We start from the raw sequence: 27,985 nt of genomic DNA on the forward strand, positions 1-27,985 counted from the left end.
TGTTTAGGGCCTATCCCTCCCAGCACTCTCCAAAAAAATGGCTAAGTGTAGGACAATTATAGTTCTGTACACACCAGCCACACTGGCACGGATCTTTCCAGCTTTCTCAGCATTATGACTCTTTGTCTTTTTTTTTGGGAAAGTTCTGCCCATAATTTGATTTCCACTGAGCTAACATTTTGTTTTCTTTATCCATTCATGGGATGTGGGCTTTTCTGGGGGCAAGGCCAGCATTTGTTGCCCATCCCCAATTGCCCATGAACTGAGTGGTTTACTTGGTCATCTCATATTGCTGTGGCTCTGGAGCCACATGTAGAGCTGACCAGGCAAAGACGGTAGGTTTCCTTCCCTAAAGGACATTAGTGAACCAGGTGGAGTTTTACGAAAATTGCTGATAGTTTCATGGCCACCATTAGACCAGCTTTCAATTCAAGATCGATTCATTCAATTGAAATTTCACCAGCTGCCATGGTGTGTTACCAACCCATATTCCTGGAAACCAAAAGAGAAAATGCTGGAAAATCTCAGTAGGTCTGTAGCATCTGGAAGGAGAGAAAAGAGCTGACGTTTCAAGTCCAGATGTTCTTTGAGCATTAGCTTAGGCCTCTGGATTGCTGGTCCAGTGAGATCACCATCTCCACCACTCCCCAACTCACAAATGTGGTTAGCTGATGTGGTTCGAGGAATCCAAAGCATCAGTTCCCCTATGATACAGAGAGAAGATCAGTACCCCTGTGATACAGAGAGCGGGAAGATCAGTCCCCCTCTGATACAGAGAGAGGATCAGTATCCCTGTGATACAGAGACAGGATCAGTACCCCTGTGATAAAGAGAGAGGATCAGTTCCCCTGTGATACAGAGAGAGGATCAGTAACCCTGTGATACAGAGAGAGAATCAGTAACCCTGTGATACAGAGAAAGGATCAGTAACCCTGTGATACAGAGAGAGGATCAGTAACCCTGTGATACAGAGAGAGAATCAGTAACCCTGTGATACAGAGAGAGGATCAGTAACCCTGTGATACAGAGAGAGGATCAGTACCCCTGTGATACAGAGAGAGGATCAGTAACCCTGTGATACAGAGAGAGGATCAGTGTCCCTGTGATACAGAGAGAGGATCAGTACCCCTGTGATACAGAGAGAGGATCAGTACCCCTGTGATACAGAGAGAGGATCAGTAACCCTGTGATACAGAGAGAGGATCAGTACCCCGTGATACAGAGAATCAGTAATCCTGTGATCCAGAGAGAGGATCAGTACCCCTGTGATACAGAGAGAGGAACAGTACCCCTGTGATGCAGAGAGAGGATCAGTACCCCTGTGATACAGAGAGAGGATCAGTAACCCTGTGATACAGAGAGAGGAACAGTACCCCTGTGATCCAGAGAGGGGATCAGTCCCCCTGTGATACAGAGAGAGGAACAGTACCCCTGTGATGCAGAGAGAGGATCAGTACCCCTGTGATACAGAGAGAGGAACAGTACCCCTGTGATCCAGAGAGAGGATCAGTCCCCCTGTGATCCAGAGAGAGGATCAGTACCCCTGTGATACAGAGAGAGGAACAGTACCCCTGTGATGCAGAGAGAGGAACAGTACCCCTGTGATCCAGAGAGGGGATCAGTCCCCCTGTGATACAGAGAGAGGAACAGTACCCCTGTGATGCAGAGAGAGGATCAGTACCCCTGTGATACAGAGAGAGGAACAGTACCCCTGTGATCCAGAGAGAGGATCAGTCCCCCTGTGATCCAGAGAGAGGATCAGTCCCCCTGTGATCCAGAGAGAGGATCAGTCCCCCTGTGATACAGAGAGAGGAACAGTACCCCTGTGATGCAGAGAGAGGATCAGTACCCCTGTGATACAGAGAGAGGAACAGTACCCCTGTGATCCAGAGAGAGGATCAGTCCCCCTGTGATCCAGAGAGAGGATCAGTACCCCTGTGATACAGAGAGAGGAACAGTACCCCTGTGATGCAGAGAGAGGATCAGTACCCCTGTGATACAGAGAGAGGAACAGTACCCCTGTGATCCAGAGAGAGGATCAGTCCCCCTGTGATCCAGAGAGAGGATCAGTAACCCTGTGATACAGAGAGAGGAACAGTACCCCTGTGATGCAGAGAGAGGATCAGTACCCCTGTGATACAGAGAGAGGAACAGTACCCCTGTGATCCAGAGAGAGGATCAGTCCCCCTGTGATCCAGAGAGAGGATCAGTACCCCTGTGATACAGAGAGAGGAACAGTACCCCTGTGATGCAGAGAGAGGAACAGTACCCCTGTGATCCAGAGAGGGGATCAGTCCCCCTGTGATACAGAGAGAGGAACAGTACCCCTGTGATGCAGAGAGAGGATCAGTACCCCTGTGATACAGAGAGAGGAACAGTACCCCTGTGATCCAGAGAGAGGATCAGTCCCCCTGTGATCCAGAGAGAGGATCAGTCCCCCTGTGATCCAGAGAGAGGATCAGTCCCCCTGTGATACAGAGAGAGGAACAGTACCCCTGTGATGCAGAGAGAGGATCAGTACCCCTGTGATACAGAGAGAGGAACAGTACCCCTGTGATCCAGAGAGAGGATCAGTCCCCCTGTGATCCAGAGAGAGGATCAGTACCCCTGTGATACAGAGAGAGGAACAGTACCCCTGTGATGCAGAGAGAGGATCAGTACCCCTGTGATACAGAGAGAGGAACAGTACCCCTGTGATCCAGAGAGAGGATCAGTCCCCCTGTGATCCAGAGAGAGGATCAGTAACCCTGTGATACAGAGAGAGGAACAGTACCCCTGTGATCCAGAGAGGGGATCAGTCCCCCTGTGATACAGAGAGAGGATCAGTCCCCCTGTGATACAGAGAGAGGAACAGTAACCCTGTGATACAGAGAGAGGATCAGTCCCCCTGTGATACAGAGAGAGGAACAGTACCCCTGTGATGCAGAGAGAGGATCAGTAACCCTGTGATACAGGGAGAGGATCAGTATCTCTGTGATTCAGAAAGAGGATTAGAAACCCTGTGATACAGAAGAAAGATTAGTACTCCTGTAATAACAGGGAGAGGATCAGTATTCCTGTGATATAGAGAGAGGATCAGTTCCTCTGTGCTACAGAGGGAGGCATGATGTGGAGATGCCATTGTTGGACAGAAGTAAACACAGTAAGAAACCTGACAACACCAGGTTAAAGTCCAACAGATTTATTTGGTAGCAAACGCCACTAGCTTTCGGGGCTCAGCCCCTTCGTCAGGTGAGTGGGGAGTTCTGATCACAATTAGAGCATGTAAGGCACAAACTCAATTTGCAGAATATTGATTAGAATGTGAGTCTTTACAGTTAATGAAGTCTTAAAGGTGCAGACAATGTGAGTGGAGATAGCATTAAGCATAGGTTAAAGAGATGTGTATTATTTTCAGACAGAACAGTAAGTGAGATTTTACAAGCCCAGTCAAGTTGTGGAGGTTACAGATAGTGTGACATGAACCCAAGAGTCTGGTTGAACCTGTCCCCATGTGTGCGGAACTTGACTCTCAGTCTCTGCTCAGCAGCTCTGCGCTGTCCTGTGTTGTGAAGGTCGCCTTGGAGAACACTTACCTGAAGATCAGAGGCCGAATGCCCGTGACTGCTGAAGTGTTCCCCAACAGGAAGAGAACACTTTTGCCTGATGATTGTTGAGTGGTGTTCATTCAGCCGTTGTCGTAGCGTCTGCATGGTCTCCCCAGTGTACCATGCCTTGGGACATCCTTTCCTGCAGCGTATCAGGTAGACAATGTTGGCCGAGTTGCAAGAGTATTTACCGTGTATCTGGTGGATGGTGTTCTGATGTGAGATGATGGTATCCATGTCGATGATCCGGCTAGTCTTGCAGAGGTTGCTGTGGCAGGGTTGTGTGGTATTGTGGTCACTGTTCTCCTAAAGGCTGGGTTGTTTGCTGCGAACAATGGTCTGTTTGAGGTTGTGCGGTTGTCTGAAGGCAAGAAGTGGGGGTGTGGGGATGGCCTTGGAGAGATGTTCGTCTTCATCACTGACATGTTGAAGACTCCGGAGAAGATGCCATAGCTTCTCTGCTCTGGGGAAGTACTGGACAACGAAGGGTACTCTGTCCACCATATCCCATGTTTGTCTTCTGAGGAGGTCGATGAGGCTTTTCACTGTGGCGTATCAAACTGTCGATCGATGAGCCGAGCACCATATCCTGTTCTTATGAAGGCATCTTTCAGTGTCTGGATGTGTCTGTTGTAATCCTCCTCATCTGAGCAGATCCTGTTTCTATGGAGGTCTTGTCTGTTGGAGATGTCTTCTTTAATGTGTTTATGGTGGAAGCTGGAGAAGTGGAGCATTGTGAGGTTATCTGTAGGCTTGCGGTACAGCGAGGTGCTAAGGTGACCGTCCTTGATGGAGATGCATGTGTGCAAGAATGCAACCGATTCCGGAGAATAGTCCATGGTGAGTCTGATAGTGGGATGGAACTTGTTGATATCATCATATAGTTGTTTCAGTGATTGTTCACCATGAGTCCAAAGGAAGAAAATGCCATCGATGTATCTAGTGTAAAGCATCGGTTGAAGGTTCTGTGCAGTGAAGAGGTCTTGTTCGAACCTATGCATGAAGATGTTGGCATATTGAGGTGCGAATTTGGTCCCCATGGCTGTTCCGTGTGTCTGGATGAAGAACTGGTTGTTGAAGGTGAAGACATTGTGGTCCAGGATGAAGTGGATGAGTTGTAAAATTGCATCTGGAAACTGGCAGTTGTTGGCGTTGAGTACTGAGGCAGTCGCAGCAATGCCATCATCGTGGGGGATGGTGGTGTAGCGTGCCAAGACATCCGTTGTGACGAGGAGCGCTCCATGTGTGCTGAGTTTCTGTAGGAAGTCCATAGTGTTGTAACAAAAGCTGGGGGTTCTTTGTACAATGGGTTTCAGGATGTTTTGATATAGCTGGAGAGGTTCAATGGCACAAGGTCCCACTGCCCAATACGATGGGACGGCCAGGTGTGTTTGCCTTGTGTATCTTTGGGAGGCAGTAGAGATCTCCAATGCAGGGAGTACGTGGAATGAGAGCACGGAGGGTGCTCTGAAGGTCCGGATCAAAGGTCTTGATCAGATTGTTGAGTTGACGGGTGTGTTCTTTGGTCGGATCTGTGGGTAACTGTCTGTAGTGTTCCTCGCTGTTCAGTTGTCGGTACACTTCTTTGCAGTAATCTGTCCTGTTCAGTATGATGATGGCCCCTCCTTTGTCTGCTGGTTTGATGACAATGTTGCGGTTGGTCTTGAGAATGTGGGTGACATTGCGTTGTGCTTGGATGATGTTCGGGGCTGTCTTGTGAGTGCGGCTGATAAATCTGGTGTTGATGCACCTCCTGACGGCTTGGGCATACATGTCAAGTCGAGAGCAGCGCCTTCCGGAGGAGTCCAATTGACTCTTTCCTCTTTGGTTGCTGCAATGCGGATCTCTCTGTCGGCTGTTTTGGTTCATTGGCTGTCTCACTGTGTTCGTTGTTGGCCTCTTGGGGTTTGTGGAAGAACTTCTGCAATCTCATTCACCTAATGAATTCCTCTGTGTGTGGTGCGAGACTGATGGGGTCTATTTTGGTGGTGGGGCAGAAATTGAGCCCTTGGCTGAGAACTTCGATTTCACCTGGTTGAAGTGTGTGGTCTGACAAGATGACAATGGACTTCCCTGCAGTGGTACTGTTTTCTACTGTGGTACCGTGGGAGGGTTGTTGCTGGTGGTGGTGAGTTCCTCAAGTTTCCTGTGATAGAGCCCCTGTGATACAGAGACAGGATTAGACCCCAGTTGTAACAGGGAGGATCAGTACCGCCGTGATACAGAGAGAGGATCAGTCCGCCTGTGATATACAGAGAGATCAGTCCCCTGTGATAGAGAGAGAGGATTAGACCGCCTGTGATATACAGAGAGATCGGTCCCCTGTGATACTGCGAGACGATTAGTCCCTGTGTGATACAGAGAGAGGATTAGAACCGCTGTGATACAAAGAGAGGATTAGTACCCCTGTGATACAGAGAGAGGATCAGTCCCCCTGTGATACAGAGAGAGGATCACTGTCCCTGTGATACAGAGGATCAGTAACTCTGTGATACAGAGAGAGGATCAGTCCCCCTGTGGTACAGAGGATCAGTAACCTTGTGATACAGAGGGAGTATCAGTATGCCTATAATACAGAGAGAAGATCAGTAACCCTGTGATACAGAGAGAGGATCAGTACCCCTGTGATACAGAGAGAAGATCACTGTCCCTGTGATACAAAGAGAGGATCAGTGTCCCTGTGATACAGAGAAAGGATCAGTACCCCTGTGATACAGAGAGAGGATCAGTACCCCTGTGATACAGAGAGAGGATCAGTAACCCTGTGATACAGAGAGAGGATCAGTGTCCCTGTGATACACAGAGGATCAGTACCACTGTGATACAGAGAGAGGATCAGTGTCCCTGTGATACACAGAGAGGATCAGTTCCCCTGTGATACAGAGAGAGGATCAGTAACTCTGATCCTCTCTCTGTATCACAGTGTCTCTGTGATACAGAGAAAGGATCAGTGTCCCTGTGATACACAGAGAGGATCAGTAACCCTGTGATACAGAGAGAAGATCACTGTCCCTGTGATACAAAGAGAGGATCAGTGTCCCTGTGATACAGAGAAAGGATCAGTACCCCTGTGATACAGAGAGAGGATCAGTACCCCTGTGATACAGAGAGAGGATCAGTAACCCTGTGATACAGAGAGAGGATCAGTGTCCCTGTGATACACAGAGGATCAGTACCACTGTGATACAGAGAGAGGATCAGTGTCCCTGTGATACACAGAGAGGATCAGTTCCCCTGTGATACAGAGAGAGGATCAGTAACTCTGATCCTCTCTCTGTATCACAGTGTCTCTGTGATACAGAGAAAGGATCAGTGTCCCTGTGATACACAGAGAGGATCAGTAACCCTGTGATACAGAGAGAGGATCGGTAATCCTGTGATACAGAGAGAGGATCGGTAACCCTGTGATACAGAGAGAGGGTCAGTGTCCCTGTGATACAGAGAGAGGATCAGTATCCCTGTGATACAGAGAGAGGATCAGTGTCCCTGTGAGACAGAGAGAGGATCAGTAACCCTGTGATACAGAGAGAGGATCAGTGTCCCTGTGATACAGAGAGAGGATCAGTATCCCTGTGATACAGAGAGAGGATCAGTACCCCTGTGATACAGAGAGAGGTTCAGTAACCCTGTGATAAAGAGAGAGGATCAGTAACCCTGTGATACAGAGAGAGGATCAGTCCCCCTGTGATACAGCGAGAGGATCTGTAAACCTGTGATACAGAGAGAAGATCAGTCTCCCGGTGATACAGAGAGAGGATCAGTCCCCCTGTGATACAGAGAGAGGATCATTAACCCTGTGATACAGGGAGAGGATCAGTAACCCTGTGATACAGGGAGAGGATCAGTAACCCTGTCGTACAGAGAGAGGATCAGTACCCCTGTGATACAGAGAGAGGATCAGTCCCCCTGTGATACAGGGAGAGTATCTGTACCCCTGTGATACAGACAGAGGATCAGTACCCCTGTGATACAGAGACAGGATCAGTACCCCTGTGATACAGGGAGAGGATCAGTCCCCCTGTGATACAGCGAGAGGATCAGTAAACCTGTGATACAGAGAGAAGATCAGTACCCCTGTGATACAGAGAGAGGATCAGTAACCCTGTGATACAGAGAGAGGATCAGTGTCCCTGTGATACAGAGAGAGGATCAGTACCCCTGTGATACAGAGAGAGGATCAGTAACCCTGTGATACAGAGAGAGGATCAGTGTCCCTGTGATACAGAGAGAGGATCAGTGTCCCTGTGATACAGAGAGAGGATCAGTACCCCTGTGATACAGAGAGAGGATCAGTAACTCTGTGATACAGAGAGAGGATCAGTCCCCATGTGATCCATAGAGAGGATCAGTAACCCTGTGATACAGGGAGAGGAGCAGTGTCCCTGTGATACAGGGAGAGGATCATTATCGCTGTGATACAGAGAGAGGATCAGTCCCCCTGTGATACAGAGAGAGGATCAGTAACCCTGTGATGCAGAGAGAGGATCAGTATCCCCGTGATACAGAGAGCGGATCAGTGTCCCTGTGATACAGAGAGAGGATCAGTGTCCCTGTGATACAGAGAGAGGATCAGTAACCTTGTGATACAGGGAGAGGATCAGTCCCCCTGTGATACAGCGTGAGGATCAGTAAACCTGTGATACAGAGAGAAGATCATTCTCCCGGTGATACAGAGAGAGGATCAGTCCCCCTGTGATACAGAGAGAGGATCATTAACCCTGTGATACAGGGAGAGGATCAGTAACCCTGTGATACAGGGAGAGGATCAGTAATCCTGTGATACAGGGAGAGGATCAGTAACCCTGTCGTACAGAGAGAGGATCAGTACCCCTGTGATACAGAGAGAGGATCAGTCCCCCTGTGATACAGAGAGAGGATCAGTCCCCCTGTGATACAGAGAGAGGATCAGTAACCTTGTGATACAGGGAGAGGATCAGTCCCCCTGTGATACAGCGAGAGGATCAGTAAACCTGTGATACAGAGAGAAGATCAGTCTCCCGGTGATACAGAGAGAGGATCAGTCCCCCTGTGATACAGAGAGAGGGTCATTAACCCTGTGATACAGGGGGAGGATCAGTAACCCTGTGATACAGGGAGAGGATCAGTCCCCCTGTGACGCAGGGAGAGTATCTGTACCCCTGTGATACAGACAGAGGATCAGTACCCCTGTGATACAGAGACAGGATCAGTCCCCCTGTGATACAGGGAGAGGATCAGTAACCCTGTGATACAGAGAGAGGATCAGTACCCCTGTGATACAGAGAGAGGATCAGTAACACTGTGATACAGAGAGAGGATCAGTAACCCTGTGATAGAGAGAGGATCAGTCCCCCTGTGATACAGAGGGAGGATCAGTATCCCTGTGATACAGAGAGAGGATCAGTGTCCCTGTGATACAGAGAGAGGATCAGTAACCCTGTGATACAGAGAGAGGATCAGTGTCCCTGTGATACAGAGAGAGGATCAGTGTCCCTGTGATACAGAGAGAGGATCAGTAACCCTGTGATACAGAGAGAGGATCAGTATCCCTGTGATACAGAGAGAGGATCAGTGTCCCTGTGATACAGAGAGAGGATCAGTACCCCTGTGATACAGAGAGAGGATCAGTAACCCTGTGATACAGAGAGAGGATCAGTCCCCCTGTGATACAGAGAGAGGATCAGTCCCCCTGTGATACAGAGAGCGGATCAGTAACCCTGTGATACATAGAGAGGATCAGTAACCTTGTGATATAGGGAGAGGATCAATAACCCTGTGATACAGGGAGCGGATCATTAACCCTGTGATACAGGGAGAGGATCAGTAACCCTGTGATACAGGGAGAGGATAAGTCCCCCTGTGATACAGAGAGAGGATCAGTCCCCCTGTCATACATAGAGAGGATCAGTAACCCTGTGATACAGGGAGAGGATTAGTAACCCTGTGATACAGAGAGAGGATCAGTATCCCCGTGATACAGAGAGATGATCAGTATCCCCGTGATACAGAGAGAGGATCAGTGTCCCTGTGATACAGAGAGAGGATCAGTGTCCCTGTGATACAGAGAGAGGATCAGTATCCCCGTGATACAGAGAGAGGATCAGTAACCCTGTGATACAGAGAGAGGATCAGTAACCCTGTGATACAGAGAGAGGATCAGTAACCCTGTGATATAGAGAGAGGATCAGTAACCCTGTGATACAGAGAGAGGATCAGTAACCCTGTGATTCAGAGAGAGGATCAGTACCCCTGTGATACAGAGAGGATCAGTATCCCTGTGATACAGAGAGAGGATTAGTAACCCTGTGATATAGAGAGAGGATCAGTAACCCTGTGATACAGAGAGAGGATCAGTAACCCTGTGATTCAGAGAGAGGATCAGTACCCCTGTGATACAGAGAGGATCAGTATCCCTGTGATACAGAGAGAGGATCAGTCCCCCTGTGACACAGAGAAAGGATCAGTACCCCTGTGACACAGAAAGAGGATCAGTACCCCTGTGATACAGAGAGAGAATCAGTAACCCTGTGATACAGAGAGAGGATCAGTAACCCTGCGATATAGAGAGAGGATCAGTACCCCTGTGATACAGAGAGAGGATCAGTAACCCTGTGATATAGAGGGAAGATCAGTAACCCTGTGATACAGAGAGAGTATCAGTAACCCTGTGATACAGAGAGAGGATCAGTAACCCTGTGATACAGAGAGACGATCAGTACCCCTGTGACATAGAAATAGGATCAGTACCCCTGTGATACAGAGAGAGGATCAGTACCCCTGTGACACAGAAAGAGGATCAGTCCCCCTGTGATACAGAGAGAGAATCAGTAACCCTGTGATACAGAGAGAGGATCAGTATCCCTGTGATACAGAGAGAGGATCAGTAACCCTGTGATATAGAGGGAAGATCAGTACCCCTGTGATAGAGAGGGAGAACCAGTAAGCCTGTGATACAGAGAGATAATCATTACCCCTGTGATACAGAATTTTATCCCTGTGAGACAGAGAGAAGTTCAGTACCCCTGTGATAATGAGAGAGGCATGAGGTGGAGATGCCGGCGTTGGACTGGGCTAAACACAGTAAGAAGTCTCACAGCACCAGGTCAAAGTCCAACAGATTTATTTGGCAGCAAACACCACTAGCTTTTGGGGCTCTGCCCCATGTCCGGTGTGTGGGGAGTCCTGATCACAAACAGGACGTATAAAGACATACACTCTGTTTACACAATACTGATTAGAAAGCGAGTCTTTACGATTTGAGCTAATCAAGTCTTAAAGGTGCAGGCAATGTGAGTGGAGATAGCTTTATGCATGGGTTAAAGAGATGTGTATTGTCTCCAGACGGGACAGTAAGTGAGATGTTGCAAGCCCAGGCAAGTCGTGGGGGTTACAGATAGTGTGACATGAGCCCAACATCCCGGCTGAGGCCGTCCTCATGTGTGCGGAACTTGGCTATCAGTCTCTGCTCAACGACTCTGCACTGTCGTGTGCCATGAAGGCTGCCTTGGAAAACGCTTACCCGAAGAACAGAAGCCGAAAACCTGTGACCGCTGAAGTGTTTGCCAATCTTGGCTGGTGATTATTGAGCATTGTTCATTCATCCGTTGTCGTAGCGTCTGCATGGTTTCCCCAATGTACCTTGTCTCGGGACATACTTTCCTGCAGCGTATCAGGTAGACAACGTTGGCCGAGTTGCAGGAATATGTACCATGTGCCTGATGGATGGTGTTCTTACGTGAGATGATGACATCCGTGTCAATAATCCGGCATGTCTTGTAGAGGTTGCTGTGGCAGGGTTGTGGTGTCGTGATCACTGTTCTCCTGAAGGCTGTGAACAATGGCCTGTTTGAGGTTGTGCGGTTGTTTGAAGGCAAGAAGTGGGAGTGTGGTGATGGCCTTGGTGAGATGTTCATCTTCATCAATGACATGTTGAAGACTCCAGAGAAGATTTTGTAGCTTCTCCGCTCTGGGGAAGTACTGGACGATGAAGGGTACTCTGTCCGTCATGTCCCATGTTTGTCTTCTGAGGAGGTCGGTGCAGTTTTTTGCTGTGGCGCGCCGGGACTGTTGATTGATGAATTGAGCACTATATCCTGTTCTTATGAGGGCATCTTTCAATGTCTGGAGATATCTGTTGTGATCCTCCTCATCTGAGCAGATCCTGTGTATACAGAGGGTTTTTCCGTAGGGGATAGCATCTTTAACGTGTTTAGGGTGGATGCTGGAGAAGTGGAGCATCATGAGGTTATCTGTGGGCTTGCAGTACAGTGAGGTGCTGAGGTGACCGTCCATGATGGAGATGCGTGTGTCCAAGAATGCCACCGATTCCGGAGAGTAGTCCATGGTGAGCCTGATAGTGGGATGGAACTTGTTGATGTCATCATATAGTTGTTTCAATGATTGTTCACCATGAGTCCAAAGGAAGAAAATGTCATTGATATTTCTAGTGTATAGCATCGGCTGAAGGACCTGTGTGGTGAAGAAGCCTTCTTTGAACCTGTGCATGAAGATGTTGGCATATTGAGATGTAAATTTGGTTCCCATGACTGTTCCGTGTGTCTGGATGAAGAACTGGTTGTTGAAGGTGAAGACATTGTGGTCCAGGATGAGTTGTAAAATTGCATCTAGAAACTGGCATTTGTCAGCGTTGAGTACTGAGGCAGTTGCAGTAATGCCATCGTCATGGGGGATGTTGGTGTAGAGTGCCGAGACATCCATTGTGAAGAGGAGCGCTCCTGGTTCAACTGCTCCATGTGTACTGAGTTTCCGTAGGAAGTCCGTAGTGTTGTGACAAAAGCTCGGGGTTCTTTGTACATTGGGTTTCAGGATGCCCTTGACGTAGCCAAAGAGGTTCTCGCACAGGGTCCCATTGTCCGATACGATGGAACAGCCGGTATGTATTTGCCTTGTGTATGTTTGGGAGGCAGTAGAGATCGCCAACATGGGGAGTATGTGGGATGAGAGCACAAGGGTGCTCTGAAGGTCTGAATCAAAGGTCTTGATCAGAGTGTTGAGCTGATGGGTGTGTTCTTTGGCTGGATCTGTGGGTAACTGTCTGTAATGTTCCTCGTTGTTTGAGGTAATTCGTTCTGTTCAGTATGATGATGGCCCCTCCTTTGTCTGCTGGTTTGATGACAATGTTGTGGTTGGCCTCGAGAGACATCTCACTTACTGTCCTGTCTGGAGACAATACACATCTCTTTAACCTGTGTTTAATGCTATCTCCATTCACATTGTCTGCACCTTTAGGACTTGTTTAGCTGTAAAGACTTGCATTCTAATCAGTATTCTGTAAACTGAGTGTGTGCCTTTATATGCTCTGTTTGTGATCAGAACTCCCCACTCATCTGACGGAGGGGCAGAGCCCTAAAAGCTAGTGGTGTTTGCTACCAAATAAACCTGTTGTGTGAGATTTCATACAGAGAGAGGATCAGTACCCCTGTGATACAGAGAGAGGATCAGTCCCCCTGTGATACAGAGAGAGGATCAGTACCCCTGTGATACAGAGAGAAGATCAGTACCCCTGTGATACAGAGAGAGGATCAGTCCCCCTGTGATACAGAGAGAGGATCAGTCCCCCTGTGATACACAGAGAGGATCAGTATCCCTGTGATACAAAGAGAGGATCAGTATCCCTGTGATACAAAGAGAGGATCAGTATCCCTGTGATACAGGGAGAGGATCAGTTCCCCTGTGATACAGAGAGAGGATCAGTAACCCTGTGACACAGAGAGAGGATCAGTAATCCTGTGATACAGAGAGAGGATCAGTATCCCTGTAATACAGAGAGAGGATCAGTAATCCTGTGATACAGAGAGAGGATCAGTATCCCTGTGATACAGAGAAAGGATCAGTACCCCTGTGATACAGAGAGAGGATCAGTATCCCTGTGATACAGAGAGAGGATCAGTATCCCTGTGATACAGAGAGAGGATCAGTAACCCTGTGATACAGAGAGAGGATCAGTATCCCTGTGATACAGAGAGAGGATCAGTAACCCTGTGATACAGAGAGAGGATCAGTGTCCCTGTGATACAGAGAGAGGATCAGTGTCCCTGTGATACAGAGAGAGGATTAGTAACCCTGTGATACAGAGAGAGGATCAGTACCCCTGTGATACAGAGAGAGGATCAGTAACCCTGTGATACAGAGAGAGGATCAGTGTCCCTGTGATACGGAGGGAGGATCAGTATCCCTGTGATACGGAGGGAGGATTAGTAACCCTGTGATACAGTGAGATGCTTCAGTGACCCTCTGATACAGAGAGAGGATCAACTGGTTTTGCTGCTTCTGCTTGTTGTTGTGTAATGGTTCCTGGAAAGTGCATGTGAGAGAATGCCAGTTGGGAACATGAACAGGCCTCATACAGTAAATGACCCGTTGACATTGTCTTGACTAGTGAAGAATAGTGACTTGGGTTGGGTATTGGTGACAGCAAGGTGTTAGCGAGAGAGGAGGGAAGAAAATTTGACAAAAGAGGATAAAACTAAGAAAAAAGTACGGGACAAGCTTGTTCAGATTTGTAAGAAACAAAATGTAATGGACCACCTTAATGAAACTAGGTAGAAGAGGAAAGTAGGGAAATAATAAGACACAAATTCTCAACCTGGATTTAGTGCATTAAACCAAATTATTCGGAAGATTTAATTTAATTAAGAAGATGCTGGAGTAAAACCAAGGAAGCCACTTTGCACATGCAAACGTTTTTTTACTCCATTTGATCCTAGAATTCAGCCTGCTCCTTCTTTTGTTAAAAGTACTCATTTATTAGTTGGTGAGCAGGCTGGTTGCCTGGGCAGATAGATATTACATAACAGCAAAAACTCCAGACTTTCTTTGGGACTGTCCCATTTATTAAAGACAATAATAGAAAAGCAAGACACAAGAAGCTAGATATTTCCGACAGCTCAGTTAAATTGACCTGTTTTATCTATTCAGATTCAAAATCTTTTTTTAAAATAACGATTCTCCTTTAGTATTAACTCACAACAGTAGCCCCGTTGTGAATTGTTTGGAAAAACAATATATTGAACATTATTTACCCTGGAACAGCTAGAGTTCAGGGCTAGCTGTCAAAGCCTGACTTGGGCCCACTACCCCAGCACTGGGAGAGACGTGAGCTTAGGGCCGGCAGCTCTGAAAACATTTTCACATCACCCGTCTTCAAAGGTTAAAAAGCATTCTGTCTGGTGGACTGTAAGAGGCACAGCCAACAATGCCAGCTACAATATAGAATAGTCCATCAGCTGTGGCCTACAAAACCCTGCCACTTTTATTTTACTGACGAACAATAAAAGTGACAGCAGAAAGGTGGGGCTAGGTTTCTTGTTTCTTGCTTGTAGGAAGAAATAAAGCAGCTAATTGAAATTCTTGAGAACTATGTTACAGACAGATGGCACAATCGTATACATGTATGTCCTTGAGAAACAGTGCCAACAATTGTAGAAACTAATTAAACGGTAATCAAAAAGGAAATGCAGTCAACATATGGGGCCTTTCCTGAATCACTAAACTTTACTTAACAAGTCCTTTTTTTCACCCCTTCTTCCTTTCCCTCCCACTCCATTTCATGATCATTAAATTGCACTGTTCTCCGCCGGCCTTCAGACCAATTAAGAGAAGCGTGGAGAACTTCAGTAGTATTCAAAACTTGCAAAAGCGACAAAGTTTGCAATGGCACAGAAATTCAGCACTTTATTAAAGATGTGTGTAAAATGGTGAGGTGAGAAGAGCTGCTCTCTATCACATTCTTTATTAGTGCTTTCATCCAGCTCTTCAGTCAGTGACCAGATAGTCTGTTTCCACCACTCTATAATATAAGGAGTTACATTCTATTAATTGAGTGAATATAGTAATGGTTATTATGCAGGGTGAGTGTGGGGCTGAGGTGAAAGCATAAATACTTTATCTTTCTCCATTTCCTGGCCTTTCCCTGTGCTACGTTCAATTTTTGAAGCACCTTTGAATTTGACAAAGAGTGTTCTTGTTATTATTTTCCTTTCCTTCACACATCTCGAGGGCATTGACTCTGGGTTGTGGCTCTAAGCTTTCATATGTATGCTGATGACATCCAATTCTGCCTCTTTGCCCCAACCTTCAACTCCATTCTGCTTGTTGACATCAAGTTGTGGAATCTCCTTCAGTGTAACATTGGCAAGGTCAGCACCATCCCACAGTCATTCCAGCCCCTTTCCTCTCTGGCTGCTCACTCGAGCTGAGTTGGATGATGGGCAAACTTCTTTTCTGTTTGACATGAAGCAGAGTTTCAATTCCTTATTTTATGCATTGTCAGGGTTACGTATTTGCTCTTCTACCTCTACTTTCATCTCTGTTATGAATAAGAGAGTGAGATCATAAAATCATAAGACATAGGCGCAGAATTAGACCACTCGGCCCATCGAGTCTGCTCCACCATTCAATCATGGCTGATATTTTTTTCATCTCCATTCTCCTGTCTTTTCCCCATAACCTCTGATCCTCTTATTAATCAAGAATCAACTATCTCTGTCTTAAAGACACTCAATGACCTGGCCTCCACAGCCTTTTGCGGCAAAGAGTTCACCACTTTCTGGCTGAAGAAATTCCTCCTCATCTCTGTTTTAAAGGATCGTCTCTTTAGCCTTTAGCCTAGGTTGTGCCCTTCGGTTCTAGTTTTTCCTACTAGTGGAAACATCTTCTCCACATCCATTCTATCTAGGCCTCGCAGTATCCTGTGAGTTTCAATAAGATCCCCCCTCATCCTTCTAAACTCCATCAAGTACAGACCCAGAGTCCTCAACCATTCCTCATATGACAAGTTTTTCATTTTCAGGATCATTCTTGTGAGCATCCTCTGGACCCTTTCAAAGGTCAGCACATCCTTCCTTAGATCCGGGGCCCAAAACTGCTCACAATACTCCAGTGGAGTCTGACCAGAGCCTTAGCATTACATCCCTGCGCTTGTATTCTAGTCCTCTCGACATTACATTTATCTCCCTAACTGCCGACTGCACCTGCACGTTAATCTTAAGAGAACCCTAATCAAGGATTCCCAAGTCCCTTTGTGCTTCTGATTTCCTAAGTATTTCCTCATTTAGAAAATAGTCTATGCCTCCATTCCTCCTTCCAAAGTGCATAACTTCACACTTTTCCACATTATATTCTGCCAGTTCTCTGCCCACTCTCTGAACTTTGCCCATTCTCTTGCAGTGTATCTGTTAGCAGAGGTGTTTTTTTATTTTAAAATAGGTTGTGACGCTTATTCCACAACAATTTGTTTGTGTAGTCAATTTTTGAAGTGATGTGCAGGAAACTCTTTTAAGAATAAATCAGAAATTTAGTGTATTCACAAAATCCAGCCTGGGGTGGGAGAATAATTGCAACTTCACACATCCCCACACACATCCCCCACACACATCCCCCACACACACTCCCATACACACACCCTGCACACACACCTCCTACACTGCCCCCCCCCACACACACACACCCTACATACATACCTCCTGCACACATCCCCACACACATTCTACACACGCACCCCCATACACACCCCCCCTACACACCCTACACACACACTCCCCCACACACACCCCACACACATACACCTCCCCGCACACACACCCCACACACACACACACACCCTACTCACACACCCCATACCACACATCCCTCTCACACACCCCACACACATACACCTCTCACACACACCCTCCATACACACATCCCACACACACACCCCTACACATACCTCCTACACACATTCACACACGCACACACCCATGTACACCCCCTACGCACGTTCCACACACACACCCCCCCCACACACACCCCCCCCACACACACACACACTCCACACACACCCTCTACACACATATTTCCTACACATACCATCACACACACTCCACACACAAACCCCATACACACCCCTCCCCACACACATACCCATACACACGCACCCCACACACATACACCCCTACACTACGGTGTCATACACATACCCCACACACACACCCCACAGACACATACCCCTCACACACACACACACACACACACACACACGTGTGGAGTTGTCCAATCTGGAGACTAAGTGTCGTGGCATCTGGGAAAGTGATGGGGGAATGGGTTGAGTTGGATTTATCTACACAATCTTTCATTTTTCAGCTCAATAATTACCTATCAATGAGGAACTTATCGAATGTTGTGGTGGGCAGTGTTTCGTCCACCCCACTGTTACCTCATGGTGTCAAAGGCCTTGGCACCGTAGTGAATTGACATGAGGGCAGACATTCACTCACTGCAGGCCAGCTGTGTTGTGAAGTTCTGCTTTACCATGGCACCCCAAAGAAACAAACTCTCGGCTCTACAGTTCAGTGAGGCTCCTAAGGAATTCTCTTCCAGGGAAGGTGGGAGTCTTCTCTCTTAGGGATGGGAGCAGGAGGTCCTCCGTCCTGACCATGCCAGCTTGACAGGATGTCGTTGGGAAGGTCAGTACCCATGGAAAACCATCCATATCCTACAGTGGAGGAAACAAATTAATGATCTGATTAATGGGTAAGTGAAATTTTCTGAACAAGAGTTAGATTGGACTCAAAATATTAACTCAATTTCTCTCTCCACAAGCGCCACCAGACCTGCTGAGTTTTTCCCAGCATTTTCTGTTTTTATTTCAGTTAAATTTCTATTCCTATTCACTCCAAACACATTCACTCATAAGGGATTCAGACAGTCTAAGGTAAAAGTTAAAAATAAATTAGAGTTTATTTATTAGTCACAAGTAGATAGGTTTACATTAACACTGCAATGAAGTTACTGTGAAAATCCCCTGGTTGCCATATTCTGGCACCTGTTCAGGTAAACTGAGGGAGAATTTTGCATGGTCAATGCACCTAACCAGCAAATTATTGGATTGTGGGAGGAAAATGGAGCATCCAGAAGAAACACACGCACTCACGGGGAGAACGTGCAAACTCCACACTGACAGTGACCCAAGCCGGGGATTGAACCTGGCTCCCTAGTGCTGTGAGGCAGCAGTGCTAACCACTGTGCCACCGTGATGCCCCCTGTAGGTTAGAGCCCTCAGGGATGTCATCCACGACCAGCAAATGGAATACCAGCACTGAATGTTTACCTACACTTTAAGCTCACCATTTTATGTAAATTCCTGCATGTAAATCCCTTATTGGGAGGGTCAGCACACACAATAGGCCTTGCATGCTTTTGAAACGTTCCTTCATTCATAGTGCTCACAGCCAGTCTATCTGTCACTCTACAGGACATGATCTCCCACAGTCAATGACAGGACTCCAGAGTTGAGGACATTGTCCTTCGTAAGGAGCAGGCAGCAGAGCTCACTGGAAAGGATAGAGATTGTTCCTGTGGGGACAATGACTGTGAGTGACCTATAGTACTAGAGCCAGCTTGGATAATCACTAATGATCTTTTCTCTCTATTCCAGCTACCAGCAAGAAAAGGGGAAAGCTGCACTCTAGCCCCAGACCAGCTCAGACAAGGAGGCAGATGATGTCCTGACATTGCATGCACCTGCACTAACACATATGCACCTTGGTGGCTCCTAGTTCTTGAATTGGCTCAGGTTCACAATCTGGTGATTACCTCACAAATACATGGAGATGCATGAGACAGGCTGGGCAACATCAGGCAGGAAGAGTTGTCAAAGGCCATCATCAGACTGGAAGGAAGGATGGAGGGGTCCATCCACATTATGTCTAATGTCGTGGCTCCAGAATGTGAGCGCATCAAAGTCTTTGGCTGCCTTGGAGACCCAACTCCAACAGTGATGGGCCCTTCACCTCATTTTAATTGAAGCTATCAAGAAAGCAGCCTTGCCTGTAGCCTACACTTTCCTTGTATCAGTGAACTGATACAATTCAGCAATCAATGATAGTTCCTGTTGAATAGTTTTTTTCCATATACACGGCAAGCATCCAGCCTTGAGCCTTGAGTTGCCCCAGTTGCCCCATGGCATACCAAAGTCACCCCTTGCAGGATGATATTATCCTGGAGGAGAACAAGTGGTTGCGCTTTCCTCTCAGATGTGACTGCACATTCACAATGAGAGTCCTAATCAGGGTCAGACGACTCACATTCTGTACCCTACTGTCAGGGATCTGGATATAGTTGGGATTACAGAGTCCCTTAATGGGAGTTGTATATAGACCTCCAAACTGTAGTGGTGATGTTGGGAATGGTTTTAAACAGGAAATCAGAGATGCATGTGATAAAGGAACATCTGTAGTTATGGGTGACTTTAATCTGCATATAGATTAGGCAAATCAAATTAATAACAATGCTCGTAGAAAAGGAATTTCTGGAGTGTATACTCGAGGATGGCTTTCTTGACTAATGTGTTGAGTAATCAACTAGAGAACAGGTCATCCTAGACTTGGCATTGTGTAACGGGAAGGGAGTAATTGGCAATCTAGTTTGTGCAAGGCCTGTATGAGCAACCATAACATGGTAGAATTCTTCATCAAAATGGAGAGCAACTTAGCTGATTCTCAGATTAGGGTCCTGAATCTTAATAAAGGAAACTATGATGGTATGAGGTGTGAGTTGGCTAAGATGGATTGGGGAACATCACATAGAATCACAGAATCCTACAGTGCAGAAGGAGGCTATTCGGTCCATCGAGTCTGCATCGACCACAATCCCTCCCTGACCCTATCCCACAACCCCATGCATTTAACATATCTAGTCCCCCTGATGTAGGGGGCAATTTGTCATGGCCAATCAACCTGACCCGCACACCTTTGGACTGTGGGAGAAACCGGAGCATCCGGAGGAAACCCATGCGGACAGGGGGAGAATGTGCAACCTCCACAGAGACAGTGACCAAAGCCAGAATTGAACTTGGATCCCTGGCGTTATGAAGCAGCAGTTAGCAGCAGTGCTAACCACTTTGCCACGGTGTCGCACCATTACTTAAAGCGATAATGGTAATAGGCAATGGCAAACATCCAAAAAGCACATGGGTGAACTGCAACAATTGTTCATTCCAGTTCAGTGCAATAATAAAACAGAAAGGTGGTCAAACCAGATTTACAAGGGAAATTAGAGGTAGCATTAGCTCCAAAAAAAGTAACATACATATTGGTCTGAAAAAACAACAGACCTGCAGACCGGGAGCAGTTTAGAACTGATTTGATTTGATTGTCACATGTATTAACATACAGTGAAAAGTATTGTTTCTTGCATGCTATACAGACAAAAACATACCATTCATAGAGAAGGAAACGAGAGAGTGCAGAATGTAGTGTTACAGTCATAGCTAGGGTGTAGCGAAAGATCAATTTAATGCAAGGTAAGTCTATTCAAAAGTCTGTCAGTGGCAGGGAAGAACCTGTTCTTGAGTTGGTTGGCACATGACCTCAGACTTTTGTATCTATTTCCCGAAGGAAGAAGATGGAAGAGAGAATGTCCGGGGTGCGTGGGGTCCTTACTTATGCTGGCTGCTTTTGCCAAGGCTGCGGGAAGTGTAGACAGGGTCAATGGCTGGGAGGCTGGTTTGAATGATGGATTGGGCTACATTCATGATCTTTTGTAGTTCCTTGTGGTTTTGGGCAGAGCAGGAGCCATACCAAGCTGCGATACAACCAGAAAGAATGCTTTCTACGGTGCATCTGTAAAAGTTGGTAAGAGTTGTAGCTGACATGTCGAATTTCCTTAGTCTTCTAACAAAGTAGAGGCATTAGTGGTCTTTCTTAACTATCGTGTCGGCATGAGGGGACCAGGACAGAGTGTTGGTGATCATTCAGCAAAGGTGGATAAAAGGACAAAGATTTCAGCAAAAGTGGATAAAAGGATTGATTAAGAAGGGGGGAATAAAGCATGGAATAAGCTGGTGGGGACATAACAATTGGCTGTCGAAGTTTCTATAGGCATGTGAAGAGGAAAAGATTGGTGAAAACCAATGTAGTTCCCTTATAGTCAAAAATAGGGGAATTTATAATGAGGAGCAAAGAAATGATTGATCAACTGCATATATAATTTGGTTCTGTCTTCACAAAGGAGGACTCCAATAACATACCAGAAATGTTGGGGAACACAGGGTTTAGCAAGAAAGAGGAACAGAAGGAAATCAGTATTAGTAGGGAAATGGTTTTGGGGATTGATAGGATTGTAGGTCAATAAATTCTCAGGGCCTGAAAATCTACATTTCAGAGTACTTAATAAAGAACAAAGAACAACCCAGCACGGGAAACAGGCCCTTTGGCCCAACAAGCCCGCGCCGCCGCATCACCCTACACCTATTCTACCCTGCGTATCTACGAATAGAACCCCTGACTTAGCCAGATTCAGGGGAGTGTCAATTTGGTAAAACCAATCAGCCTAAGAGCACATCTTTGGGGTGTGGGAGGAAACCGGAGCGCCCGGAGGAAACCCACGCATCCACAGGGAGAATGCACAAACTCCCACAGACACAGGCCCAAATCCGTGTATCTGCACAGCTAGCAGTGCTAGTCACCGAGCTGTTGCGGTGCCCGTCTACCGGTCCAGGATCAAGCACACACACCGACACGAAGTACTAGGCCACTCCCGGAACCTCCAAGAGCAGCCCACGCACGACCCACTGTGTGCATGCCCCTCGTTTGACAACAAGGTGGACCTCCACCTGCGGAATAATGAAGTGGCCCTAGAAATAGTAGATGTATTGATGGTCATCTTCCAAGATTCTACAACAGATCCTACAAATTGGAGGGTAGCTAAAGTAACTCTACTATGTAAATAGGGAGGTTGTGACAAAACAGGGAATTATAGATCAGTAAGCCTGATGTTAGCGGAGGGGAAATACTAGAGTCCATTATAAAAGATTTAATAATGGAAACCATTGGTAGAATGTTTAGTGGGATAATCCAGAACAAAGGCATGTGATTTTTAAAATAAAGTTGGATCATACAGGAATGTAGGCCCATTTAGGGCTCTGGGCTGAGGTGTGCAAATACTTAACATCACGTTTGCATAGAACATTACAGCACAAACAGGCCCTTCGGCCCACAAGTTGCGCCGATTATATCCCTACCTACCAGGCCTATCTATAACCCTCAATCCCATTAAATCCCACGTACTCATCCAGAAGTCTCTTATGAGACCCCAGCGAGTTCACCTCCACCACCACCGACGGCAGCCGATTCCACCACGATGCTGCACGACCTTATAATTTCAAATAGCACGTAGCAAGACATTTCCATGCTGCCTGCTTCAGAAGCAACAGGCTTGGGTTAATTACACATCAGGAGGTAAATTGCTCATCACAATCCCTTTGCCATTTTGGGGGCTATCAAATTTTGCTCCATACTTGTTCTGTTACATGAGTGAGTTTTATTTTTCCAACATTTTCCCAAATCAAATAGTAGAGGTGTCTGTAATTTTGTTTCACAAATGAAGATTTTAACTATGTTATATGGTAGGTTCCAAAGTACTTTGGAAATCAACTGCTGGACTTGGTAGAAAAGCAAATAGCAAAATAAGCACTGCACTCATGCTCTGAGCTGTATAGAGAAGGATACAGTGCCCTATTAAGATACCATTTTAAAGCAAAGTAGTACATCAGTAAGACATAGGATGGTTGGAGCTGATTATGCTACATTTGCTTGAAGCTATCGTCATGACACATTCAACAACTAGTGTCCATTTTGAGAGCTCTCAGCTTTCCAAACTCAATTTCAAACAAACTATAGCAAGTTAAATAGATCATGCTATCCAGCACAATCTGCTATGTGGTCTTTATGTGCAATCTACAAAACAATTTTTTTTATTGAATTGTTTAGTTTTGTGTGAAGAAAAAATAAAGCCATCTCTTTTTTTTTTCTCATTTCCAGACCTTGGAAACGAAATTGGGCTTGTTAGTGTTCTGTTTTTGTGTGCTACAATTACACTTATAGCTCAGCAATAGAGTGTGTGTGCACAAGCACTTGCGGGGTGGGTTGCAGCAGACACCATATTGATGCACAGAGTGTGTCTGCCACAAGGTGTGCAGAGCAGGTATATCATGATGCCAGTCAGTGTGTAATGCCGATTTTGTCATTGGTACCACTCTGGAACTCAACACTTGAGCTAATGCCCTCTCTTAACACTCCTAACTGATGGTATTTAGCAGCAAGAACCACCACTCTCCCTTCCCTTTAGTGCTACTTCCAGGTTGTCGCTAATCGATTTCATTCAGCTGTTGCTATGATTCTACAAGTAATTAATGCTTTCTTTTGTTGTTTAAAATTGCAAGAGACTACAGGAGATGGTATGTTAGGAAGTCAAGCAGCTTTGGGCTTTGAAGATCCCATGCTGGATTGCAGTCTGTGGCTGCCTGGCTGAGAGGCAACAACATGGGTACTGGCAGAGCTGCAGTGGTGAAAGTACCTATACTGCCATTGCAAGGGAAGGCAGCAGATCTTTGCTCCACAGAGCCACTAGGAATAGTGCCTCAGCAATCCTTGTGATTATGTCAGATTGTGAAGAGTGGGCTGTTGTGATAACCCTGCAAGCTCATTTTCAGACTGTAATCCACAGCCATGATGACAGTGGTCTGAAGGTGCATGTCAGTCTGAGCTTTGATTGCAGCACTCATATTGGGTGGAAGATGAAACGTTATCCATCAGATGCTGCATTATGACTGGATCTATTAGTGTGGGAATGGAGTTGGCCATTACTAAAGGTGCTGAAGGATCATCAGCCACAAGTATACAGAGCGGGCAAATCAATCAGTGTGTAATGCTGTGCAAAGCCTCATTCCACATTGTTGCTTGTCCTCTTCCGGCTATTGGCATTGACTACAGGCTTTCCAATGCAATAAGCATTTCAGTGTATGTACCGTCAGCATTCTTCTCTAGGCTGCCCATTAAAATCCTCATATGAATTCTTGGCCTTGGAAGCGGTGTACCAGCTACAGTATCCAATGCCCTGCAGCCCACTCATGCCCAGAATCTCACCGTGTGCAGATTCTGCCTCTAAGCTACCCGTTAAGATATGCACAGTGTTAATATCTGAGCTGGTGGCTGCTTGTGTGAGGTCCAGTGATGGTGCTTTATGTTCAGCATCACTCTCGTCTCGGTGTTACTCCACTGCAGAGCCAGGTTGCATCTGTCAGGTATGTAAAGGGGAAAAGGGACAAGGATAAGGCTGTGGTGAGGCGGGGTAAGGTAACTGATGCATACTTATACCACCTGCAGCTCCTAAATCAAAAGAGATTGTGGGATAAGATGGAGGTTTGATGTGATGTGAGCACGATTGTGTGTGAGGATACCATCATCTGAAGTAGTTTCCGCCCTGCCACTGGCCCACTGGCCACAGTCTCACTATTTCCACCACCATGTTTGGGACATGCTGATGCACCTATCCTCCTCCAGATAGTTCCCCCTAGCTCCAGTTGTTTGCCACCTTCTCCTGCAGGAGAGAGAGAAGTATATCATTGAGTGTTGTGCAATTATTTGCCTGATGTGGCTGTCATGACTGATTAGCTGCAGTGAGTTCAAGCTGAGCTGTGGCTTGTAGCAATGCACAGTGTATGAGGGCAAGGTAAGGGATGGTGATGGCCTAGTGGTATTATTACTATTAATTCAGAAGCTCAGCCAATGTTCTGGGGATCTGGGTTTAAATCCTGCCATGGCAGATTGTAGAATTTGAATTCAATAAAAAATATCTGGAATTAAGAATCTACTAATGATTGAAACCATTGTCAATTGTTGGAAATATCCATCTAGCTCACTAATGTCCTAAGGGGAAGGAAATCTGCAGTCCTTATCTGGCCTGGCCTACACGTGACTCCAGAACCACAGCAATGTGGTTGACTCTCAACTGCTGCTGGGCAACTGAGGAAAGGCAGTAAATGCTGGCCAGCCAGCGATGCCCATGTCCCATATGTGAATTAAAAAAGAGGTGAAGAACAAACACGTTCAGAACAATGCTTTATTGGTGGTAGGTGCAGGGACTTGAGCAGTGCTGAGGTTACAGGAGCAGTTTGTAAGATGTGACAATTGATGGTGAATTCACTGACCTTGGCCCGCTCCTTGAGGCACTGCATCCTGGTTGGCAGGGCTTGATTCTGACATTGATTTCCATGGATATCTTCTTCCATTGCATTTTGACTGTGTCAGGGGGCCTCCTGGTGCGGGGCATCTGAAATACAGGGCATCTCCCCACCTTTTCACCTCCTGCACCGTTAGTGCAGCATCCAAAAGCCTTGTACCGCTCTTTCTCCAAGCCTGTTACGCCATTCCTCAATATTTCCCAGATTATCTTCAAACATGTCTCCCAATCCTTTTAAAGGTTTAGATTAGTTTCATGTGGTGCTACAGCCATTCATGATATTGGCTCCTTTCTGATGTGTCCAGTCAATGAATAAGGCAGTTAGTGCCGGCTGGATAATTGAAATGAGCAGACAACACAAAGTTGGCGTGCTGCCTGTATTGCGATCAACAGGCACGGGGTAATCATGCATAACGATCCCTGTGCCCATTTTTGGGAGCTATCTAATTTAGCCCTCACGTGTCTGACTAAAGAAGAATGAGTTGAATTCATTGCAACACAAGCCATGAAATACCTTGTTTGGCTTGGGGACCATTTTCATTCATTGCGACTGATTTTATGTAACTAAAATCAGACACAGAACAAAGTAGGTCAGAAATTAGCTCATGTAAATGATTAAACTCCTGAGAGTACTGGAAGTCCCTTAACTCAAACCAGAACACGAGTGACAGTGGAATTTTATACCATATACCTATACATAAATCTGTGCAAGATTTTCTGCAAAGAATGCAGTCGGCACAGTGGCAGCTTGGGGTGAAAGTAATAATGCAGAAGCAGAATTAAACAAACCACGTCTATTTTGTTGTAGGGTTTGAGGTTCAGCAGTTGCCTGGAACTACGGATGCACCAGATGCATTTGTGAGTCTGGTTTACTTGTGACAGTCGCAGCTGAGATTCTGGGAGAGGTGGAAGGCAAAAGAAAGATGAGATTTTCTGAAGCACGCTATAAAAGTGCCAAACTGATTGCTGGAAAATTGGTAGGCTATTGCTGGTTTCTGGGTTAAAGGGATAGAATCCCATAGAATCCTTACAGTGCGGAAGGAGGCTATTTGGCCCATCAAGTCTACAACATCTCTCCGAAAGAGCATTTTACCAAGGCTCACCCAAATGCCATAATCCTGCGCCTTTACCATGGCTAATCCATCTAACCTGTACATCTTTGGACTGTGGGAGGAAACCAGTGTTTACCCAAAATGTCATTCTCAGCACAGAGCTTTCTCAAGCCATTACATCACAGAACAAGATCATTCAGCCCATTGAATTATCCATGCTGGGATGCATGATTCTTGATTATTAGTCAAATAACCACCACCCCCCCCACCCACCGCCACTCCCCATATCCAAAATTTTTATAGCTATTAACCAAAAATGATTAAAAAACATACCATTTAAAAATTCCTCTGATGTTCCTCCTGAGTGGCTCACTGCAGCAACCTAGAGATTAACCTTTAATTCCTAGAGAATCCAGGACAGTTCTGCAGGATGGGCATCCCCCCCCATCCATGATGAATGAACAGACTATTGGCTAATGATTACAATTTTTAAAGCTTTGCTTCTTTTTAAAAGAGTTCCTAAAAAAAAATCTCTGGAATTCAAACATATGCTTTGATTTATATTTGTCTATTAATTCGCCAAATCTTATCCTTGTAGGTGAGGTATTACGGCTATTATCTGTCTCAATTACAGCCACAGTGATACAGATGGACAAACAGATGGACAGGGCCATTGGAGTAAAACCTGACAAGGTTGCCTCACCCACTCAGCAAGGTGAGACCGGAGCACCATCGACGAAGTTCCAACCAACGGAAGCTATGTGGACATTCTCCCTTCTGAAGGGAAACAATGTAATGTAATTTTTCTAAAGTTAGTGCTTGAAAAGTATGAGATTCATAACTTAAAACATTTAAATATTTGATATAAAGAAGCTCTCTGGTAAGGCACTTTTTCCTTCGAATTTCTCTGTGCAAATGCACTGTTTTTTCTATTGAACTTTCATATGTAACACTTGAAGCTGTGCAATGCAGTGAGACATCTCCAATTGTCAGTAGTTAGAATCCCATTAAAATATTCCCTAAGGATATCCTATTCAATAACCTAAAGGATCCTGTTGGAATTTTAAAAGGATTTTTATTGTTTTATAGGATTCAATAGGATCCTGTAAGATTTCCACACTCTTATGGAGATTTTAGAATGGGGTTGCACTGGAATGGCTGGAAGGGAAGGATATGCTATACAGCCCAATGTCTGAGAGCAATTTTGTGGGTTCATTGAATTCTAGTGTCAGATCAATGAAAGCAAATGAAGACATTCCACATAAAACAGGACAATGCCTTTTTATAGGGCTAACAGCTAAATTACAAATTTAGTGTCAAAGATATATGCATATAAGAAATAAAGAC

The 27,985-nt window shown here is 46.0% G+C and overlaps 1 protein-coding gene across 2 annotated transcripts in view; it reads left to right on the plus strand.

Annotated features, from left to right (window-relative positions):
• The window catches only part of LOC145350922 (BCL11 transcription factor A-like), a 208,957-nt gene extending 181,573 nt beyond the window's left edge, over positions 1-27,384 (plus strand). Inside the window, exon 4 of one of the 2 annotated variants that reach the window (XM_080200390.1) lies at positions 27,237-27,384. In XM_080200390.1, the coding sequence (XP_080056516.1) occupies positions 27,237-27,281 (45 nt within the window). In that variant the 3' untranslated portion in view covers positions 27,282-27,384. The remainder of the gene's footprint in view (positions 1-27,236) is intronic. The other variant, XM_080200391.1, reaches the window with a different exon arrangement.
• Positions 27,385-27,985: the final 601 nt, after the last annotated feature.

This window comes from Carcharhinus amblyrhynchos, chromosome 12 (genome assembly GCF_965287045.1).
Source record: "Carcharhinus amblyrhynchos chromosome 12, sCarAmb.v2.hapA, whole genome shotgun sequence".
In the NCBI taxonomy this organism is placed as follows: domain Eukaryota; kingdom Metazoa; phylum Chordata; class Chondrichthyes; order Carcharhiniformes; family Carcharhinidae; genus Carcharhinus; species Carcharhinus amblyrhynchos.